At 36.9% G+C, this 18,879-nt stretch overlaps 1 protein-coding gene across 1 annotated transcript in view; it reads left to right on the forward strand.

Moving 5' to 3' along the window:
- LAMA3 (laminin subunit alpha 3) overlaps positions 1 to 18,879 on the forward strand; it is a 360,924-nt gene that overhangs the window by 179,350 nt on the left and 162,695 nt on the right. Inside the window, exons 27-28 of the mRNA XM_007487607.3 lie at positions 6,203 to 6,363; positions 15,791 to 15,899. Of these exons, the coding sequence (XP_007487669.1) occupies positions 6,203 to 6,363; positions 15,791 to 15,899 (270 nt within the window). The remainder of the gene's footprint in view (positions 1 to 6,202; positions 6,364 to 15,790; positions 15,900 to 18,879) is intronic.

An 18,879-nucleotide genomic window follows, 5' to 3' on the forward strand; every position in this document is an offset into this window, starting at 1 on the left:
CCTGCCCCTACGGCTAAGGAACTGACAGTCTGTAATGGCCAAATTCCTTGTGTTCAGGATCTGTGGCAGCTAAAGCACTGGGTGTGTTTAGTTCACTCCTCAGTCTTCAGGTTGCCATTGGTTTCTGACTTTTTTCTTTCCCTGGGTCTCTTGATACTTTATAATAGCATGCCACTCACAGACTTTGAAAGGATATGTATTTAAGGTTTGGGAAGAAAACAGCCCCCCACCCCCATGTGGTATATTTCAAAATCCTATCCATTAATTTGCATTGATTACTTTTTTAGGGTTCACTATTTTAAAATATAGGGGAGAAAAGCTCGTTTGGGGACTTGATTAGCCAAGCAAAAGAATTTATTGTTCATGGAATAGCATTTCATCCAGTCAGACCATTGACTACAGAAGGGGCTACATCATCATAATTCACATTCTAGGCACTTATGTGACCTTTCCCAAGTCACTTCATTTCCTGGGCCTCAGTCACCTTTTTTGTAAATTAAAGGGATTGGATGAATCAAGGGTTCTTAATTTTTGTTCATCATAGATCCCCTTCTAGCAATCTTGTTCAGTCCTTTTTATGTCCCATAGGATTCTTCATGACTCCATTTAGGGTTTTCCTGGAAAAGATACCATAGTGGTTTGCCATTTCCTTCTCAAGTTCATTTGTCAGATGAGAAAATTAAGGCAAACAGGGTTAAGTGTCTTGTTTAGGGTCACCCAGCTAGTAAGTATCTTAAGCCGGATTTGAACTCAGGAAGAAACGTTATCTTGACTTCAGGCCAAGCTTTCTATTTACTGCACCACTTTGGTGATCTGGGGAAACCTATTCTCAAAAAAAAAGTTTTAAAATTAAATAAATACCAAGAACTCAATTGCAGGTGTACTCAGGACCATTTGGGTAATAAATAAAAAATAATAAAATAAAATATAAGCTTCCAAAAGAAATCAATTATTTTGAAATATACTTATCAGAATATTAATTTTATAAAACAAGTTCACAGACCCCAGGTTTAAAAAGACCTGGTTTAAATTGCTTCTGTGGGTCCTCTCAGTTCTGTGTCTATGATCTTTTGGTTGTCTGTATAAAGGCTATAAACTTAGTATGTTTTTAAAAAGTGTTTTCTTAAAAGAATTAGATCCATGTTCCCCAAGCAGCTGGAAGGGATTTGTCAATGATGGCAGCCCTCCCAGAATATGGTGTGGGCGACTCATTAGGAAATGGCCCTTCCTCTGATTCAGTATTGAATTAATTCCCCAGCTTTGTGGAAGGCAGACCTTTGCTGCAGGGGTAAGAATAAGGAGGATGAATATTGATTTTTGGATGATGCATGAAATCCATGTCTAGGCTACTGGCTATTATTGGAATTTCCACTTAATGGAGATGCCACCTTGTCTGTATTTCATGCCATCCAGAAATCCATGGACTTATAATAATATTAGAGCTGGGAAAAGAACTTTCCAGTTCCCTAATCCAAATTTGTTTCCAATATTCCGGTGATTATCAACTTCTGCTTGAACACTTCTAATGATGGGGCACTCACACGTTTTCCAGAGAGTGCATTTTGGCTGGACCAACTCTAATTACTAGAGAATTGCTTTTTTATGTTGCAGCAAAACTCAACATAAATTCCCTGGAATTTGCAACCATTGATTCCATTTCTGTCTGTTAGAGCAGGGATCAGCAGATTATAGCCTAAGGTCTAAATTCTATTTCTGTGTAGCCTATGAGCCAATTAAAAGTGTGAAAAAAAAAACATTCTTAGCTCATAAAATAGGCTGCTGAATGAATTTGACCCATGGCTATAATTTGCTGACCCCTTACACTCACTAGAGCTACACAGAGTTAATTTTATTCTTCTAGCAATCCTTAAGTCTGTAAACTCATATATTTAGATCTAAAATGGACCTTACAGGCCACTGAATCCAGTTTATTTATCCTGTAAATGAGGAAACTGAGGCTCAAAAAGAATAAACGACTTACCCGGGATCACACAGCTAATAAATATCTCAAATGCTCAATTACAGTGATCATGCCCCTATTGTTGAGTTGTTTCAATCATACCTGATCCCATTTGGCTTTTCCTTGGCAAAAATTCTGGAGTGGTTTGCAATGCCCTTTTCCAACTCATTTTACAGATAAGGAACCTGAGACAAACAGGGTTAAGTGACTCACCCAGCCAGTAAGTACCTCAAATACTCAGTTACAGTGATCATATCCCTTTTTGTTGAGTTGTTTCAGTCATGTCTGACCCCATTTGGGTTTTTCTTGGAAAAGATCTTGGAGTAGTTTGCCATTTCCTTCTCCAGTCCATTTTACAGATGAGGAACCTGAGGCAAGCAGGGTTAAGGGACTTACCTAGGGATATCCCACTATTTAGTGTCTGAGGCCAGATTTGAACTCATGAAAATGAGTCTTCCTGACTCCACATCTAGCACTCTGTCCAACATGCTACCTGGTTGCTTGTCGTGTCTTTTTCCATCTTCTCTTCTCCAGAGGTTTCAACTCCCTAGATTCCTAACCTAAAAATGAGCATAATATTGATAACAGTTCCCATTAGTATAGCATCCAAGGTTGACAAAGTGCTTCCCTCCCCTGACATGGCTTCCACACATCACTGTCCTGGTGGTGCTTCTATGAATGCAATTCTAATGCAGTTCTGTCACTTTATCCACAGAACCTCCTAGTTTCTCTGGTTAGTATCCCTTTACTTGATTTAATTTATTACCTGCTTGGTCCTGAGTACAACTGCCAGTGAGTTCTTGGTATTTTTTTCTTTGGGGAGGTAATATTGACCACTGGGTCTACCATAGCTTTTTAAATTACATTTCTTAATGTATTACCTATAAGGTGTCTATATGGTTCTAATTCTTTAATGTTATTAAAAATGTGATGCTAGTCCTAAGGAGGCACAGTGCTTTGGGTATGTTTTGGGCAGCATAGAGTATGGTGGAATTATTATTTCTTAGAATCTTATATTTAGAAGTGGTGGGGGGGGGATCCTTGAGGATTGGAGCTTGTCCAATTCTCCCATTTTCTTTTGATCTGAATGCTAGAATTCTTAATTGATGTTGCCAGTTGGTTCAATATTAGGAAAACCATCCACATAATTGACCATATTAACAAGCAAACTGACAAAAATCGCATGATTATCTCAATAGATGCAGAAAAAGCCTTTGATAAAATACAACACCCATTCCTATTGAAAACACTAGAAAGTATAGGAATAGAAGAGCCTTTCCTAAAAATAATAAACAGCATCTGCAATGGGGATAAACTAGAAGCCTTCCCAATAAGATCAAGAATGAAACAAGGATGCCCATTATTACCTCTACTATTTAACATGGTGCTAGAAACACTAGCAGTAGCAATTAGTTGATGTTGCTTCAAATTGTTGTGAGAGGCCTTAATCAATAAGACCTGGGTTGAAGTTCTGCTTCTGACAGACACTACCCATAAGAACATAGGCAAGGAATCTTTCAATGTTCCCAAGCAACTGTCAGAGACTATTAACTGTAGACTAGGTATTGGATGACCTGTTTATATTAATGGACTTTCCACACGGGGAGGCCCCCATAAATGAAATCACAGGTCTAGAGAGCTTCCCTTCTCCCCCCCCCCAAAAAGATCACATTAAATTTTTGAAGTCATGTTGCAGTATTTGTTCATAGCCATCTTAGAGATTGACTAACCCCTCTCCCTCTGTTGAAAGAAAAGAAAGTGGGAAACCCTCCTGGGCAGGGATATGATTTTATTGTCTGCAAAAAAACACATAGTCCAAAGGCCTGCAGACCCCTCAGTTTGAAGTCTGAGACCCTGTATTGCCTTTTATAGTTTCATGTTTTTCCCCAACCCCTCAAGACCTTTTGAGACATGCCTGGTCTCCAGGAACTCCCAAGACCCTGGTCTTGGAGAGGAATAAGTATGAAGGGCCTTAGCCAAAAGGTCTAGACCTGAGTCTTAAGAGAGAGATATCAGTCAGTTTTTAATCAGTCACCACAAGATCTGTCCAAGCAAGGATTCAGAGGGATAGAGTCTCCTCAGAGGAAGTTCCAGCCAGAGTCAGCCTCCCTCTGACTGTTGTCAAGAGACTGTCAAGAGCCTGTCTTTTGCTCTCAGATTTTCATCTCCTTATAAAGGGAATTTTCTCCTATGTCTCCTCCCCTAAGTTCTTACATCTACCAATCACAGTAGATGTTTTTCAAAGGACTGCCCATTCTTAGTTCACACCTGAGTAGACTAATTTTTTGAGTAATTCATACCTGAGTAGACTAGAATCTCCCAGTAAGTTCTCACCTCTTTGCTCCTTGTAAGTTCACAAGTTGCTTGACCTTTATAGGTACTTAGCACCCTTTTAGTATTAGTCCTAAAATAGGCACAGCTTAAGAACTTTTGTCCCACTATAAGTATGGGTTTAAGTACTTTTCATTGTTCAGCAAAGAGTTTACAACTTTATCTTCCCCTAAGGCATGCTTAAGTATGGTGAAGTAGAGTTTTTCACATTCCTGATCTAAGTAGAGTTCTCACATTCCTGATCAAGTACCTTCACTGCCCAAATGGGGAATGGTCCCAATGGGGGATGGTCTTAACCCAACCTTATGAAGTAGGGTCTGGGAATTTTTAAGGTTCACACAGTGAAGTGAAAAGCCACTGAATAATAATACTGGGAAGAAGATTAGATTAAACTGTAATTTAATATAACATTCAGCTAATCTCCAAGGATTATAGATTCCCATCCATCTTTGATCCCAAAGGTTTCTTTTGACTATGAGGAGTAATTGAGAGATAATGTAGATAGACTTGGTGGTAGGAAGATTTGAGTTTGAATTCTGCTGCAGACATGGAGCAAGTCACTTTGAGTGTTCTCAGCCTCGATTTCCTCATCCATTAAAGGAATATGGCAATAGCAATTCCCTCAAAGTATCAAAGGAAATAGGAGGTGCTTTGCAAACCTTTAAAGTGCTATATATATGTGCAACCCATCCCCTTCATTATTATTCATTAGCAATTTTCCAGGAAGCCTTCTGAGTAGAACCTTAAGAATTTGTTCCCTTCATACAAAGGCACTTTTTAAAAAGCCTTCCATTTTAGAATCAATACTGTGTATCGATTCCAAGACAGAAGAGTAGTAAGAACTAGGCAATGGGAATTAAGTGACTTGCCCAGGGTCGGGGAAATGTCTGAGACCAGATTTCAACCCAAAGCTTCTCATCTCTAGACCTGGCTTTCAATCCACAGAGCCACCTACCTGCTCTTGACAATGACAATTTTTATTTTTTATTTTTTATTATAAAGATATTTTGTTTTACCAATAACAAGTAATAAGTTTCTTTATAAATTTTCTGAAGTTATGTGATCCAAATTGTCTCCTTCTCTTTCTTCTCTCTCCCTTCCCAGAGCTGGCAAGTAATTTGATCTGGGTTATACATGTATTATCATGTAAAACATTTTCATATTGTTCATTTTTGTAAGAATAATCATATAAAACCAACACCCCAAAATAAACACCCAAATAAACTAGAGTGAAAAATCATATGGTTTGATCTACTTCTGATTCCAACTGGAGAGCATTTTTTGTCATAAGTCCCTCAGAACTGTCCTGGGAGGCAGCTGGATAGCTCAGTAGATTGAGAGCCAGGCCTAGAGATGTGAAGTCCTGGGTTCATATCTGACCTCAGACACTTCCTTGCTGTGTGACCCTGGGCAAGTTACTTAACCTGCATTGCCTAGCCCTTACCACTCTTCTGCCTTGGAACCAATACACAGTATTAATTCCAAAACGGAAGGTGAGGGTTTAAAAAAAAAAAAGAACTGTCCTGGACCATTGTTTTGCTGAGAGTAGCTACTTCTATTACAGGTGATCATTCCACAATATTGGCGGTTCTGTCTACAATGTTCTTCTAGTTCTGCTTATTTCATTCTGCATCAGTGACAATGATACCTTAAAATTTTTTCATTATGATTTTCAGTTCCAAATTTTCTCCCTACTTCCACTCTTCCCCTCTCCTTTGAGAAGGGAAGAAATATGCTAACCACTGTGCATATCAAATCATGCAAAAATATTTTTGTATTAGTCATGTACAGTGGTACTTCATTAATATTCCCTGGGATGCTCCAACAACTTTTCTAGTCTATAAAAATGGAAAAGTCTCCTGTGTGTATGACATTGTAGTAATACTCTGTCTCTATTGCCTCCCCTAACAGATTGAGTTGCATCTGACCCTGAGCATTCCTCAAGTTGACCACTACGTGATAGTTATTGAATATGCCAATGAAGATAGTCAGCTCTATGTTGCCGACATACTCATCAACAGTCCAAGTTCTTCATCAGCAGGTCGAATGAACATATATAGCTGTAAATACAGGTAACAAGCTTTTCCACTCATGAGTGGAACCCAGATAAAGGCTTCCTCATAGGGCCTTTTTTGTATTTTGGTGTGACAGATGTGTCATTTTTGTTCTTCCAGATAAATTTTGTTATTTATTTTTAGGTCAATAAAATAGTTTTTTGATAGTTTGGTATGGCACTGAATAAGTACATTAATTTAGGTAGTATTGTAATTTTTATTTTATTAGCTGAACCTGCCCATGAGCAATGAATGTTTTTCTAATTATTTAGTTCTAACTTTATTCATGTGAAAAGTGTAATTTCTGTATTTGTCATAGCAAGTCGATTCTCAAGTATTTTATATAATGCATAGTGATTTTATTTCCAACTTGTTTCTGGGCTTTGTTGGAAATATATAGAAAAACTGATGATTTATGTGGGTTTATTTTATATACTGTAACTTTGCTAAAATCATTAATTATTTCAACTAGTTTTTTAGTTTATTTCCTAGAATTCTCTCAATATATCATCATATCATCCACAGAGAGAGAGAGAGAGAGTTTAGTTTATTCACTGCCTCCTAATTCCTTAAACTTCTTTTTCTTCTCTAATTGCTACAGCTAGCATTTCTAGTACAATATTAAGTAATAGTGGTAATAATGGTAACCCTTGCTTCACTCCTGATCTTATTGGGGTGACTTCTGACTTATCTCTTTTGCAGATACTTGCTTATGGTTTTAAATAAATGCTATTTATTATTTTAAGGAAAGGTCCATTTATTTCTATGCTTTCTAGTATTTTTTAATAGGAATGGGTATTGGTTTTTTGTCAAAGGCTTTTTATGCATCTATTGAGATATAAGAATTAAATTAGAAGTTTGACAAAATAAGAAAGCAGCTTTTAACAAATTTTAATATTGGAAAAGAGTTATGTAGGAAATATAGGAAAGATATATAGAGAGATCGCTTCACTCCTAAAACTAGCGATAACTACCTATAACTATCTATAATTGCCTACAACTACCTATAACTGCCTAATGTTTCCTATAGAGAAAAGTCCAACTGATCAATAACAACCACCCCACAAAGTTCCAACCCAATACAGCCCAATCCAAGACCAAATCCAATCTAGTGTCTTTCCTAAGATCCATCCTGATCAAGCATGTCAAGATCTCTCTTTAGCAACTTGCAACAAACCAACTCACAACTTCCCTCCAACTGTGAGCACCTAACTCCCAGAAACTGACTCTGGCAACTTTTATATTTTGTTACCTCACTTCCTGTCTCTCTGGTTTCTACTTCCTGTCACTGTGGGCTGCTCTATCCCTACACATCTCTATGGTAAAAGGACCACTAGGCCCCCTATTAAATTTAAATAGGAATAAAGAATTTCCTTTTACAGAGATAATCATGTGATTTTGGTTAGTTTGATTTTGATATGGTCAATTACGCTGATAGTTTTCCTAATATTAAACCAGTCTTGTGTTCCTGGAAAAAATTCCACCTGGTCATAATGAATAATCCTTGTGATATGTTGCTTTAGTTTCTTTGCTAGTATTTTATTTAAGATTTTTACATAAATGTTCATTAAGGAAATTGGTCTATAATTTTCTTTTTCTGTTTTTGGTCTTTCTGGCTTAAATATCAGCAACATATTTATGTCACAAAATAATTTGGTAGGATTCCTTCTTTACTTATTTTGCCAAATAGATTACATAGTATTGGGATTAATTACTCTTTAAATTGTAAATCCATCTGGCCCTAGGGATTTTTTTCTTATGGAGTTAATTTATGGCTCGTTCAATTTCTTTTTCTGAGAGTTATTATTTAAATATTCTATTTCCTTATTTGTTAATCTAGGCATTTTATATTCTTCTAAATACAGTTCAGATTTATTGTCATATAATTGGACAAAATAGCTCCTTTACTTTATTACTTTACTTGATTACTTTAATTTCCTCTCCATTGGAGGTAAAATCATTACTTTCATTTTTTATAATTATAATTTGATTCTCTTCTTTCCTTTTTTAAAAATCAGATTAACCAATACTTTATCTATTTTATTTGTTTTTTTTTAATAGAATCAACTCCTAGTTGTATTTATTAGTACAGTAGTACTTTTACTCTCAATTTTATTAATTTCTCTTTGATTTTTAGGATTTCCAATTTAGTCTTAATAGTTGGGGATTTTTAATTTGTTCTTTTTCTAGTTTTCTAGTTATAAGCCCAACTCATTAATCTGTTTCTTTATTTTCTTGATATAAGCATTCTGGGAAATAAATTTTTCTGAGTACTGCTTTGACTGTATTCCATAAATTTTGATATGTTGTCTCTTCATTCTTTTTAGTGAAATCAGTGATTGTTTCTATAATTTGTTCTTTGACCCATCTGTTTTGACGAATTAGAATATTAGTTTCCAGTTAATTTTTAATTTGCCTTTCCATGAATCCTTTTGATTATAATTTTTATTTCATTATGATCTGGAAAAGTTGCATTTATCATTTCTGTTCTACATTTGGTTGTGTTATAACTATTATTGATCTGAATTTTGTTATTGATTATTGATAGCCAGTTGGTATTACCCAGCTGTTACAAGTAACTAAAACTGGTATGCAGCCCAAGCTGTTGTAAGTATAATAAATCTGGACTAGAATCTGGACCAAATGTTAATAACAAACTGGTAATGGCCAGTTATTATAATCAGCTAAAGGTGTCAGAGGTTAAACTGAATTTCAGGTGGTGGATAGGATGGCCAGGAGCAGTTTAATACAACTATAATTTATTACTGGTTGAGGTAGGAAAAGGAAGAAGGAGGAGAGAAACTAGGAATTAGGGATAGTATATGAAATCTATTTAATCTTATTCTAAATAGCTAAATTATCCTCCCCTCACCCAAACTAACTCCTCACAGAGTTTCTTCTTGTCCGCCAAGGTAGACCTTCACTGAACTACTCTTAGTGACTAAACAAAAAATAATTTCTCTACCTATCTTATTCTAAGCTAAAATTGAATCTCTATATTCTTATAATAATTTATGAAACTCAAATATCAATTTCTCTTTACAGAGAAACTAAATGCAGCTCCTCTCTCTCACTCAATTCCAAAGATCCCACTGTCTGTGTCAGTTCCCACAGATAGCTCTTTGCCTCCACTTCTAATTCTTGTTGAGAACAGGTCTCAAATCTAGACCTCTTCCCTCTGAGTGCTGAGAAGGGAAACCCCTCAGTCATTAGACTCTTGATTACAAATGGTAAGCTTTCTTCTTCAAGCTCCTTAATTATCTTCTGTAACTCCAATCATCACCAATTGTTAGAGCCAGAGCTAAGACCAGCCACTCCTGTTCCCGTTGACTGCCAGAGAACATAGAGACCCAGCTGTCTCACTGGGTTTTATGCTTCTCTCTCAAAGGCCAGAATAAGAATCTATCTGCTTGGTCTCTTAAAGGGGTACAGCGTAAAAGTGGACAAACCCTTTCTCTGACCTAAAACCTGCTCATAATGAAAACTAAATAAAATCCTTATCACAACAGTTGTGAAGTTTTTACATCATAGCACATGGTCAATTTTTGTATATGTACCATGTGCTGCTGAAAAGAAGGTATATTCCTTTTTATCCCTATTGAGTTTTCTCCAGATATCTATTAAATCTAACTTTTCTAAAGCTTCATTCACTTCCTTTACTTTTTTCTTATTTATTTTTTGGTTAGATTTATCTAGTTCTGATAAGGGAAAGTTGAAGTCTCTCACTAGTTTAGTTTTACTGTCTATTTTCTTTTTAACTCCTTTAGTTTTTCCTTTAAAAATCTGTATACTATACCATTTGGTTCATATATGTTAAATACTGATATTAATCATTGTCTATACTATCCTAGTCAGCTCCCAAGGACCTAGAGGTGCCCCTTGCTCACTCTAGAGGTGCCCCTTGCTCACTCATTTTGGCATGCGCTGGCTCTGGCTCTGGCTCTGGCTCTGTAGGTAGGGGTGGGGGAGGGTGGATCAGCTTGTGTTTGGGTGGAAGATTTTTGACCCTCTTATAGATTGGAAAAGCCCTAATCCCATGTTCCTTCAATGCTGTGCCCTCCTGTACAGTTCCTCCGTTCTTCTGAAAATGATTTTAAAGATATTTTGGGGTAGTCTTTGTCAGTGTGTGCTGGGGAGAGGAAGTGACCCTTGTTTAGACTGCTGCCATGCTTACCCAGAAGTCCCCCTTTTTAAATTTCTTGCAGGATTGTACTCTATCTTTTCTAAATTGTGTATTTCCCACAAGCCTAGCACTAGCATGCAGTAGGTATTTAATAGATGAAAACCACTCCATATATCAATTTGTGTGCCCTTCAAAAGAGGGGATTGGTGTTATATATCTTCAGTTACAAAATATTTTGTTATTTATTTTAAAAGTAAACACTGAAGAAAGAAGCTGCTTTCCCAAAAGTTTTATCAGTTCAAGTCCTCATCTTATGAAATCCTCTTTGTTAAAATATTAAATTTCAAAACAGTGTTTGAATATTTAGAGGGGAAAAGCTTTCATTATACAAGTAGCACTCAGATTATTTCCACAGCAGCCAAATTAGATATATAATTGAAAAACACTAGGGGCCTAAGCCACCTTTCTGGCTTTCACCATTGTTAATGGTAGGTGGGAAATTGCATTGAGCTCCATAATCTCTTTCATTGCTTTCTACTTTTTATTAACTCTAGTATTCATTTTGTCATTTACTGAACCAAAGAGCCCACAAAGGACATAGAAGTAAATGTTGTGAAGGGAAAAGAACACAGGACTAGGAGTCAAGAGACTTGTTTCTCTTAGTCTTTGTCCCTAGTTATGGCTATGGAACCCAAGACAAGGTTGTTGACCTCTTTGGGTATCAGTTTCCCTACCTATAAAATGTCATGGTTGGATTGTCTCCAAATTCAGCACCCCTCTACCTATGTCTCTATAATGAGGAAGAACAAATATTTGTACATCATTATGGTTGACTGTCTTTTAATTTCTTAAAAAGATTCGGGCATTGTTATAGACAGCAAAATGAAAGTTCAGTCTGAGTCAGAAGAATAAGACAGCAAAGAATGTATTATAGTTTGAAGCTGCTTTCAGAGAGGCAAAGTGTCTAGGAAGAGGGAGGTGATAAATCCCACTCCAGGGCAGCTAGGTGACTCAGGGCATAGCAGGGGAGTCTGGAGTCAATAAGGCTTCTCTTCCTGAGTTCAAATCTGACCTCAGACTGTTAGATAATTTAGATCTAACTGCATCATCCTGGCAAGTCATTGTTTGCCTTGGTTTCCACATCTTTCAAATGAGCTAAAAAAGGAAATGGCAAACTGTTCCTTGTCATTATGTATGCCAAGAAAACCCTAAATGGGGTCCCAAAGAGTTGGATACCACTGAAACGACTAACAATAAATCTGATTGCCCTTGGAGTTTTGTGTAGAATTCTCAGCACCATCTTGTAGCAAGAACTCTGATAGCCTGGATTCTAGCCAGAGGATGAAGTTCAGTTGAAATACCTAGACCAATAGAGGAGAGAGAGATTAGCCTTGTTCTGCTTGGCCCCAGAGGTCAGAACCAGGAATGAGTAGAAGTTGCTAAAATGCTTATTTAGTCTCAGTGAAAGGAACAATTTTCTAATTATTGGTGCTCTCTAGGAGTGGCCTGGGTTGCCTTGGCAAGGACTGAGATCCCTCTCCTCAGAGGTCTTCTACCAAAGACCCAGATAAGTATTTTTCAGGTTTGTATTAGAGGGGATTCAAATTCAGTTATGGATTGGACTGGATGTCCACTTCCCACTTGGAGGAGGTCCCATGATTATCATCAGTAATATGTTTGACCTTGTACAAGTCACTTAACTCCAATTTGAATGAACTTAACTGAACAAACAAAAATGAACAATAAATGAACAATAAGAGTATGGACCTAGATGATCTCTAAGATCCCTTAAAGCTTTTAATCTATGATTCATCCCCAGTCCAATTAATTCCAAATGTTATTTACCACTAACGGGCAGCTTTATGAATACATTCTTGCAGAGACTGGGGTACCAACCCATAACTACCTTCTCAAATAACATCTTATTGGTGCGTAAAGTTCCATCATTATGCACTATACATTCATTCCATTGGATTAAGATTTGTATTTTTAAGAGGTATGAATCTTTAGGATGATGAGTTACATCTTATTCATCACTTTGATAAAGAAGGTGATGTTATGGCTAGGGAACTGGTCTCAGAATCAGGAAGACCTGGTTTCAAGTCCCAACTGATATATATCTATATCTATAGATATAGATATAGATATAGATATAGATATAGATATAGATATAGATATAGAGTGTGTGTGTGTGTTATATTTGCTGTGTTATAAATTTTTCAAGTTATTTAATCTCTTTTTGCCCTCAGATACATTCTAATATTATAAACTATAAAGCAGGTAGTGATCCGTACTGGTAGAAGTATTTTCCTCATTTGGAGTTCCTCACGACAAATCATGTCCATTCCCTAATGTAGGAAAAACAAAAAACAAAAAAACATTGCTCATTAGACTACTTGTTATTGAGTCATTTCAGTTATATCTGACTTTTTTTGTGACCCATTTTGGGCTTTTCTTGACAGAGATAATGCAGTGGTTTGCCATTTGTTTCTCTCTCTCACTATAGATGAGGAAACTGAGGCAAACAGGATTAAGCAACTTGGCTAGGGTCTCTCAGCTAATAGAGATCAGATTTGAATTTAGGAGATGATTCTTCCTGACTCCAGGCCTGGTATTCTATCCATTGTGCCACCCAAGCTGGCCAACTAGATCCTACCACCTTTCCAAGCTTTTGACCTACCATTTTTGATTCTTCCATTTCTCACCCAAATACCTAAAAAGAACTGTCTATACTTATGGCTTCCAATTTTTCTCTTTTCCTTCACTTCTCACCTTTACATATCACACTTTGCAATTTGGCTTCCCACCTCATCTTTTGCTCTGTGTATCTGGTTCTGCAATTACATCATCAAAAGCTGCTTTTGCCAACCTGCAGGCATGGTCAGGGGAATTAAGAATTTCATAACAAAATATGGAAAAACTGGGAGCAAGACCTAAGCAGATGGGATGCGTTGGTGGAAGTACTGTTGTGATTATCACTAGCAGCTTTTTAACCCACCAGGCTATTCTTTGTAGCCTCCTAAACTCAAACTACTCCCTCCAGATACACCAGTGATCTCTTAATTGCCAGATCTTATGGCCCTTACTCAATCCTCAGACTTCTTGACCTTTCTGCAGCTTTTGACACTATTCACCACTTCTTCCTTTCTGGGTTTTCCTCTAAAACTTAAATTTATTAATTATTTTAGTAATGTTAATATTAACTGATATTATTTTAATACCAAGTGCTATGTTAATTAATGCATTTTCATGTTAATTAATATGCCTTAATATTAATTAAACTTTAATTGTTTTACTCAGTATCTTTTGCTAGATCATAATGCCTGAACCTCACGCCCTCTTGTCATTTTTCTTTACATGCTTTCATTTGGTGGCTTTGTCAGCTTCCATTCTTTCTACCATCATCTCTATGCAGATGGCTCTCAGGTCTGGAGGATCCAGCCCTCTTTTTCTCCTGAGTCCAGTTCTGGTTTACCTATTGACATTTCTCCTGGATGTCCCATATTTATCCCAATTTAATGTGTCTAAAACAGAACTTACTATCTTTCCCACCAAACCCACCCTTCCTCTGAATTTCCCTATTCTTGTTGAGAGCACCCCCATCCTTCCAATCACCAAGATGCATAATCTTGCTGTCATCCTTAATTCCTCACTCCCATTCAGAGCATAAATTCTGGCAGTTTCCATATCTTGGCATTTCTACCTCCATGGTACCTCTCACATTCATTCCTTTCTCTCTCTGCTCTATAGTCTCCTCCTTGATTCAGGACTGCATCATCTCTACTAGGACTACTTTGATAACCTCTTACTGTGTCTTTTATCTCAGTCCTCTCCCCATTCTCATCCATCCTCAACACAACTCCCAAAGTTATTGTTCTGACATGCACACTGTGTAAGTCCCCCAATTCCACCAACTCTAATGGTTCTCTCTGGCTTCTAGGATCAAATAGAAACTCCTCTGTTTACAACCTGACCCTATCCTACCTTTCCAGCCCATTTACACATTATGGCCTTTTTGGTGCTCCTCACACATGTGACTAAGACATCTCTGTGTCTTTCCATTGACTGACTGCTATGCATGATACTCTGTCCTTCCTCATCTCCCATGTTTGAAATCTTTAGTTCTCTTTGAGACTTAATTTGAGGGCAGCTGGTTGTCTCAGTGGATTGAGAGTCAGGTCTAGACAACCCCCTAGTGTGGGTTCAAATCTGGCCTCAGACACTTCTTTGCTGTGTGATCCCCTGGATAAGTCAGTTAACCCCCATTGCCTACCCACCACTGCTCTTCTACCTTGGAACCAATACAAAGGATTTATTCTAAGAGAGAAGGTAAGGGTTTGGGGGTGGGGGGACTTAATTCAATTGCCATGTTCTGCAGCAGAAGACATTTCCAGATTGCTCCCCTTCCCAGATGTTTTTCCATCCAAAATTTCTTTGGATATGTTCTCTATATGCTTAGATATGTACATGTTGTTTCCACCATATGGATGTAAGCTTCATGTGAGCAGGAGGTCCTTTACTGTATATCCTCAGTTCCTAAAATAGGGTCTATAGCATAATTGATCTGAGCAAATCCTTGTCCATTGGCTGATTGTTCTACTAAGATATGAATTGGTGGTTGATGTCCACACCTATGAAATGACAGGTTTCTTTGAAGACTCTGGCATAGTGCCACATTTGGGGGGAGTTGGGTACAATTAAAAGAAAGCTGTAATAAAAGGATCTGAGTTTGAATTCTTTTTCTACCACTTACTATGTGGCCTTGAACAAGTCATTTCCTAGGCCTCAATTTCCATATCTATAAAACTAGAGGGTTAGCCTAGATGGCCCTTAAGATTCCTTTCCACTCATAAACACTATGATTTGGTTTGTTGTGTTTGTACTTGAAGAGAACCACAGTGACCTCACTATGTTGGGGTCAATGTACACTGTGTCTGACACTAGCTGAGCTCTGAATATGAGCTCAGAAATCTCTGCCATAGATTGGATACAGTTAACCCTACGATTGTATGACTGTGATGAAGGTATTCTTTCAGTACAGATGAAGATAGGAGATAGAAGGACAGATTTGGAAGATGGGTTTGGGGCTGATATTTGGAATATTAATTCTAGTTTAAAAACTCACTCTGAGGGTATCTCCTACTACTTTTCTTATATACTCAACATTTGAGAATCTGTACCTCTATTGAATTTTTAAGCCATGAGAAAAGGTACCATATGGTCAAAGTATGTGAGATTTAAAAAATCAACTGCCTCAATGAAAGGAGAAAAATGAGCAAAATTCTAGGAAATGATGGTTTGAATTTTGGTCCTTCTTTTTAGCTTCCTCTGCCGGAGTTTTGTGGTTGATGACCTAAACCGTGTTGCTGTGTATGAACTCTTAGCAGATGCAAGGATCCAGTTGAAGGCACACTTGGCCCATTTCCTTCTGGTATGTGATTTACTTATTATTGTTTCTTTCTTTTTTAGAAATTTATTTTTCTGTTTGTTACATCAAATTTCCATGTATTTTCCTCTCTCTCCTCCCTGTGCTAGAGAGGCCATCATTTGAAACAAAGATATGTGAATATATAAAATTATGTCTTCATGTTTCTATTTACCAGTTCTTTCTTTAGAGGTGGACAAACATGTTAATATTATTTTTTAACCCTTATTTTCTGTCTTAGAACCTATACTTTGTATTGGTTCAAAGGTAGGAGAGCGGTAAGGGCTAGGCAATGGGAATTAAGTGACTTGCCCAGGGTCACACAGCTAGGAAATGTCTGAGATCAGATTTGAACCTAGGACCTCCCGTCTCTAAGCCTGTAAAAGTCATTCTTCAAACAACATTTCTGTTGCTGTTTATAATGTTCTCTTGGTTCTGTTTGTTTCACTCTTCATAATTTCATGTAGGTCTTTCCATGCTTTTAAAAAAATGATTTGCTCATCATCATTCCTTATAGAGCAATATATATATATATGTGTATATATATGTATATACATATATATATATATAACCATATTAAAAAAGTGCTCTCAATCCCTACTGATTAGAGAAATGCGGATCAAAACAACTCTGAGATATCATGTTATACCTATCAGATTGGCTAAAAAGACAAAATGACAAAATGATAAATGTTGGAGTGGATAGGGAAAAAGGGGGACATACACTGTAGGTAGAATTGTAAACTGATCTAATCTTTTTGGAGAGCAATCTGGAATTATGGCCACAAGAGTTATAAAAATGTATGCCTTTAGACTATCAATACCATTCTTAGGTTTATTTCCTAAGGTGATCAGGGAAAAAGGAAAAGAACCTATATATTAAAAAATATTTATAGCAGCTCTGTAATGGCAAGGAACTGGCAATTGAAGGGATGCCCATTAATCGAGGAATGCCTAAATAAGTTATGACATATGATTGTGATGCTTCATTTCATAAAGAAGATATTAAATAGTAAATTAAAGTGAGAAAGAGCTAAGTTAGAGGCAGCTTAGAATCAGAGACTTGAGTTTAGATGTGAACTCAGATACTTACTAGCTGAATGCCCCTGAGCAAATTGCTTAGCTTCAGTGTCATTAGTTTCTCTAGCTATAAGAAGGGGGATTAAAAATAGCATTTATCTCTCGGAGTGGTTGTGAGGATAAAATGAGATCATATTTGTAAAAATCTTTGTAAATCTTCAAGTGTCATATAAATGATAACTATTACTATTATTATTAGTTCATTATAGTCATGTGCCTATTGTGGGCAGCTAGGTGGATCAGAAGATTGAATTTCAAGAGAGGTTCATCTTTATAATTCAAATCTGGCTTCAGACACTTTATGGCTGTGGGACTCTGGGCAAGTCACTTAACCTTGATTGCCCCAATTTTCTCATCTCTAAAATGAGTTGGAGAAGGAAATGACAAAACACTTCAGCATCTTGGTCAAGAAAACCCCAAGTGGGGTCTGGAAATGACTCAACAACAACAATATGCTTTACATACATTAGCTAATCATCATCATAATAATAATAGTATTTATATAGCACTTTAAGATTTGCAAAGCACTTTACAAATGCTATCTCATTTTATCCTCATAATCCCATTAGGTAAATGTTATTATTACTCCTCTTTTATGGATGAGAAAGCTGAGGCACAGAGAGATTAAGTGACTTGCCCAAGGTCTCAAAGCTAGAGCTAGTGTGGGTCAGAGGCTATATCTGAACAGAATAGGAACTGAATCAATAATTCCTGACTCCAAATCAAACACTATCCTCTTGACCTTGGCCAAAACATTCACACTTAATGTCTCAGTGCCTCAGGCAACTCTCTAAAAGGCTTTGTTACAGCTTGATATAGAGTTTCCATACTAGGAATTCCCCACAGTTATGAAATCACAGCTCCAGGACAATAGCAACAACCAACTATATACCATCATCATTGATCATTGACATTAAAGTAGTCATGTTTGGCAGAAAAAATAAAATCTCTCTGTTCAGTATCACATTAAAATTTTGAATGTCAAGAACACAAAAGAAAGCTAGTGGGAATAGGAGTGATTGTAAGAAAAGAGTGATTAAGAACATTGGAAATTATCTTGGAGAATAAGAATTTTGTAAAAGAACCAGAAATTCCTCTTAATTCATCATTGAACCCAAACTTCCCATAACTAGATTGTCTGGTCATTGTGTTCCACTCTGTGTGTGTGTGTGTGTGTGTGTGTGTGTGTGTGTGTGTTGGTTTTGATAACACTTTCCTTCCATGTCAGAATCAATCTGGGTATTTGTTCCAAGGCAAAAGAGCAGTAAGGGCTAGGCAATGGGGGTTAAGTGACTTGTCCAAGGTCATGCAGCTATGAAGTATCTGAAGTCACATTTGAATCCAGGACCTCCCATCTCTAGTCTTGGCTCTATCCATTTAGCAACCCAGCTGAATGCTATGAAGGAAACTACCATAGGGAAACATTCTCTCTAATAATTCAGGAGCTTTGAGTTGATGAGAAATATTGTCATTGTCCTGTTACTAGCTGGAGATCATTAGCTCTTCTACCCAGTTTTGGCAAATTTATTTATATATATGTATTTATTTTAACATTTTTATCCTTATTTTATTCCAGTAACAAATTTATACATAAATTTTACAAAGTTATATGATTCATGTTGTCTCCCTCCTTCTTACCTCCCCTTTCCAAGAGTTGATAAGCAATTCCACTAGGTTTTATATGTATTATTTTCCAAAACCTATTTCCATATTGTGTGAGGTAAAAATGATGACAAATGCCCTACTCAACCATGTGAGATAAAAATGAGCACAAGTACTCCACTCACTCAAATAAAGAAAACCTGGAATCAGAAGGTAGGAGTTTAGAGGCAGTTGTTTATTCCCTTCATTGAAGACAGCACTTTAATGATCGGCTAAGAAGTGCCAACTGACTAGGCAGCAAACAG

This window comes from Monodelphis domestica, chromosome 3 (genome assembly GCF_027887165.1).
Source record: "Monodelphis domestica isolate mMonDom1 chromosome 3, mMonDom1.pri, whole genome shotgun sequence".
Lineage (NCBI taxonomy): Eukaryota > Metazoa > Chordata > Mammalia > Didelphimorphia > Didelphidae > Monodelphis > Monodelphis domestica.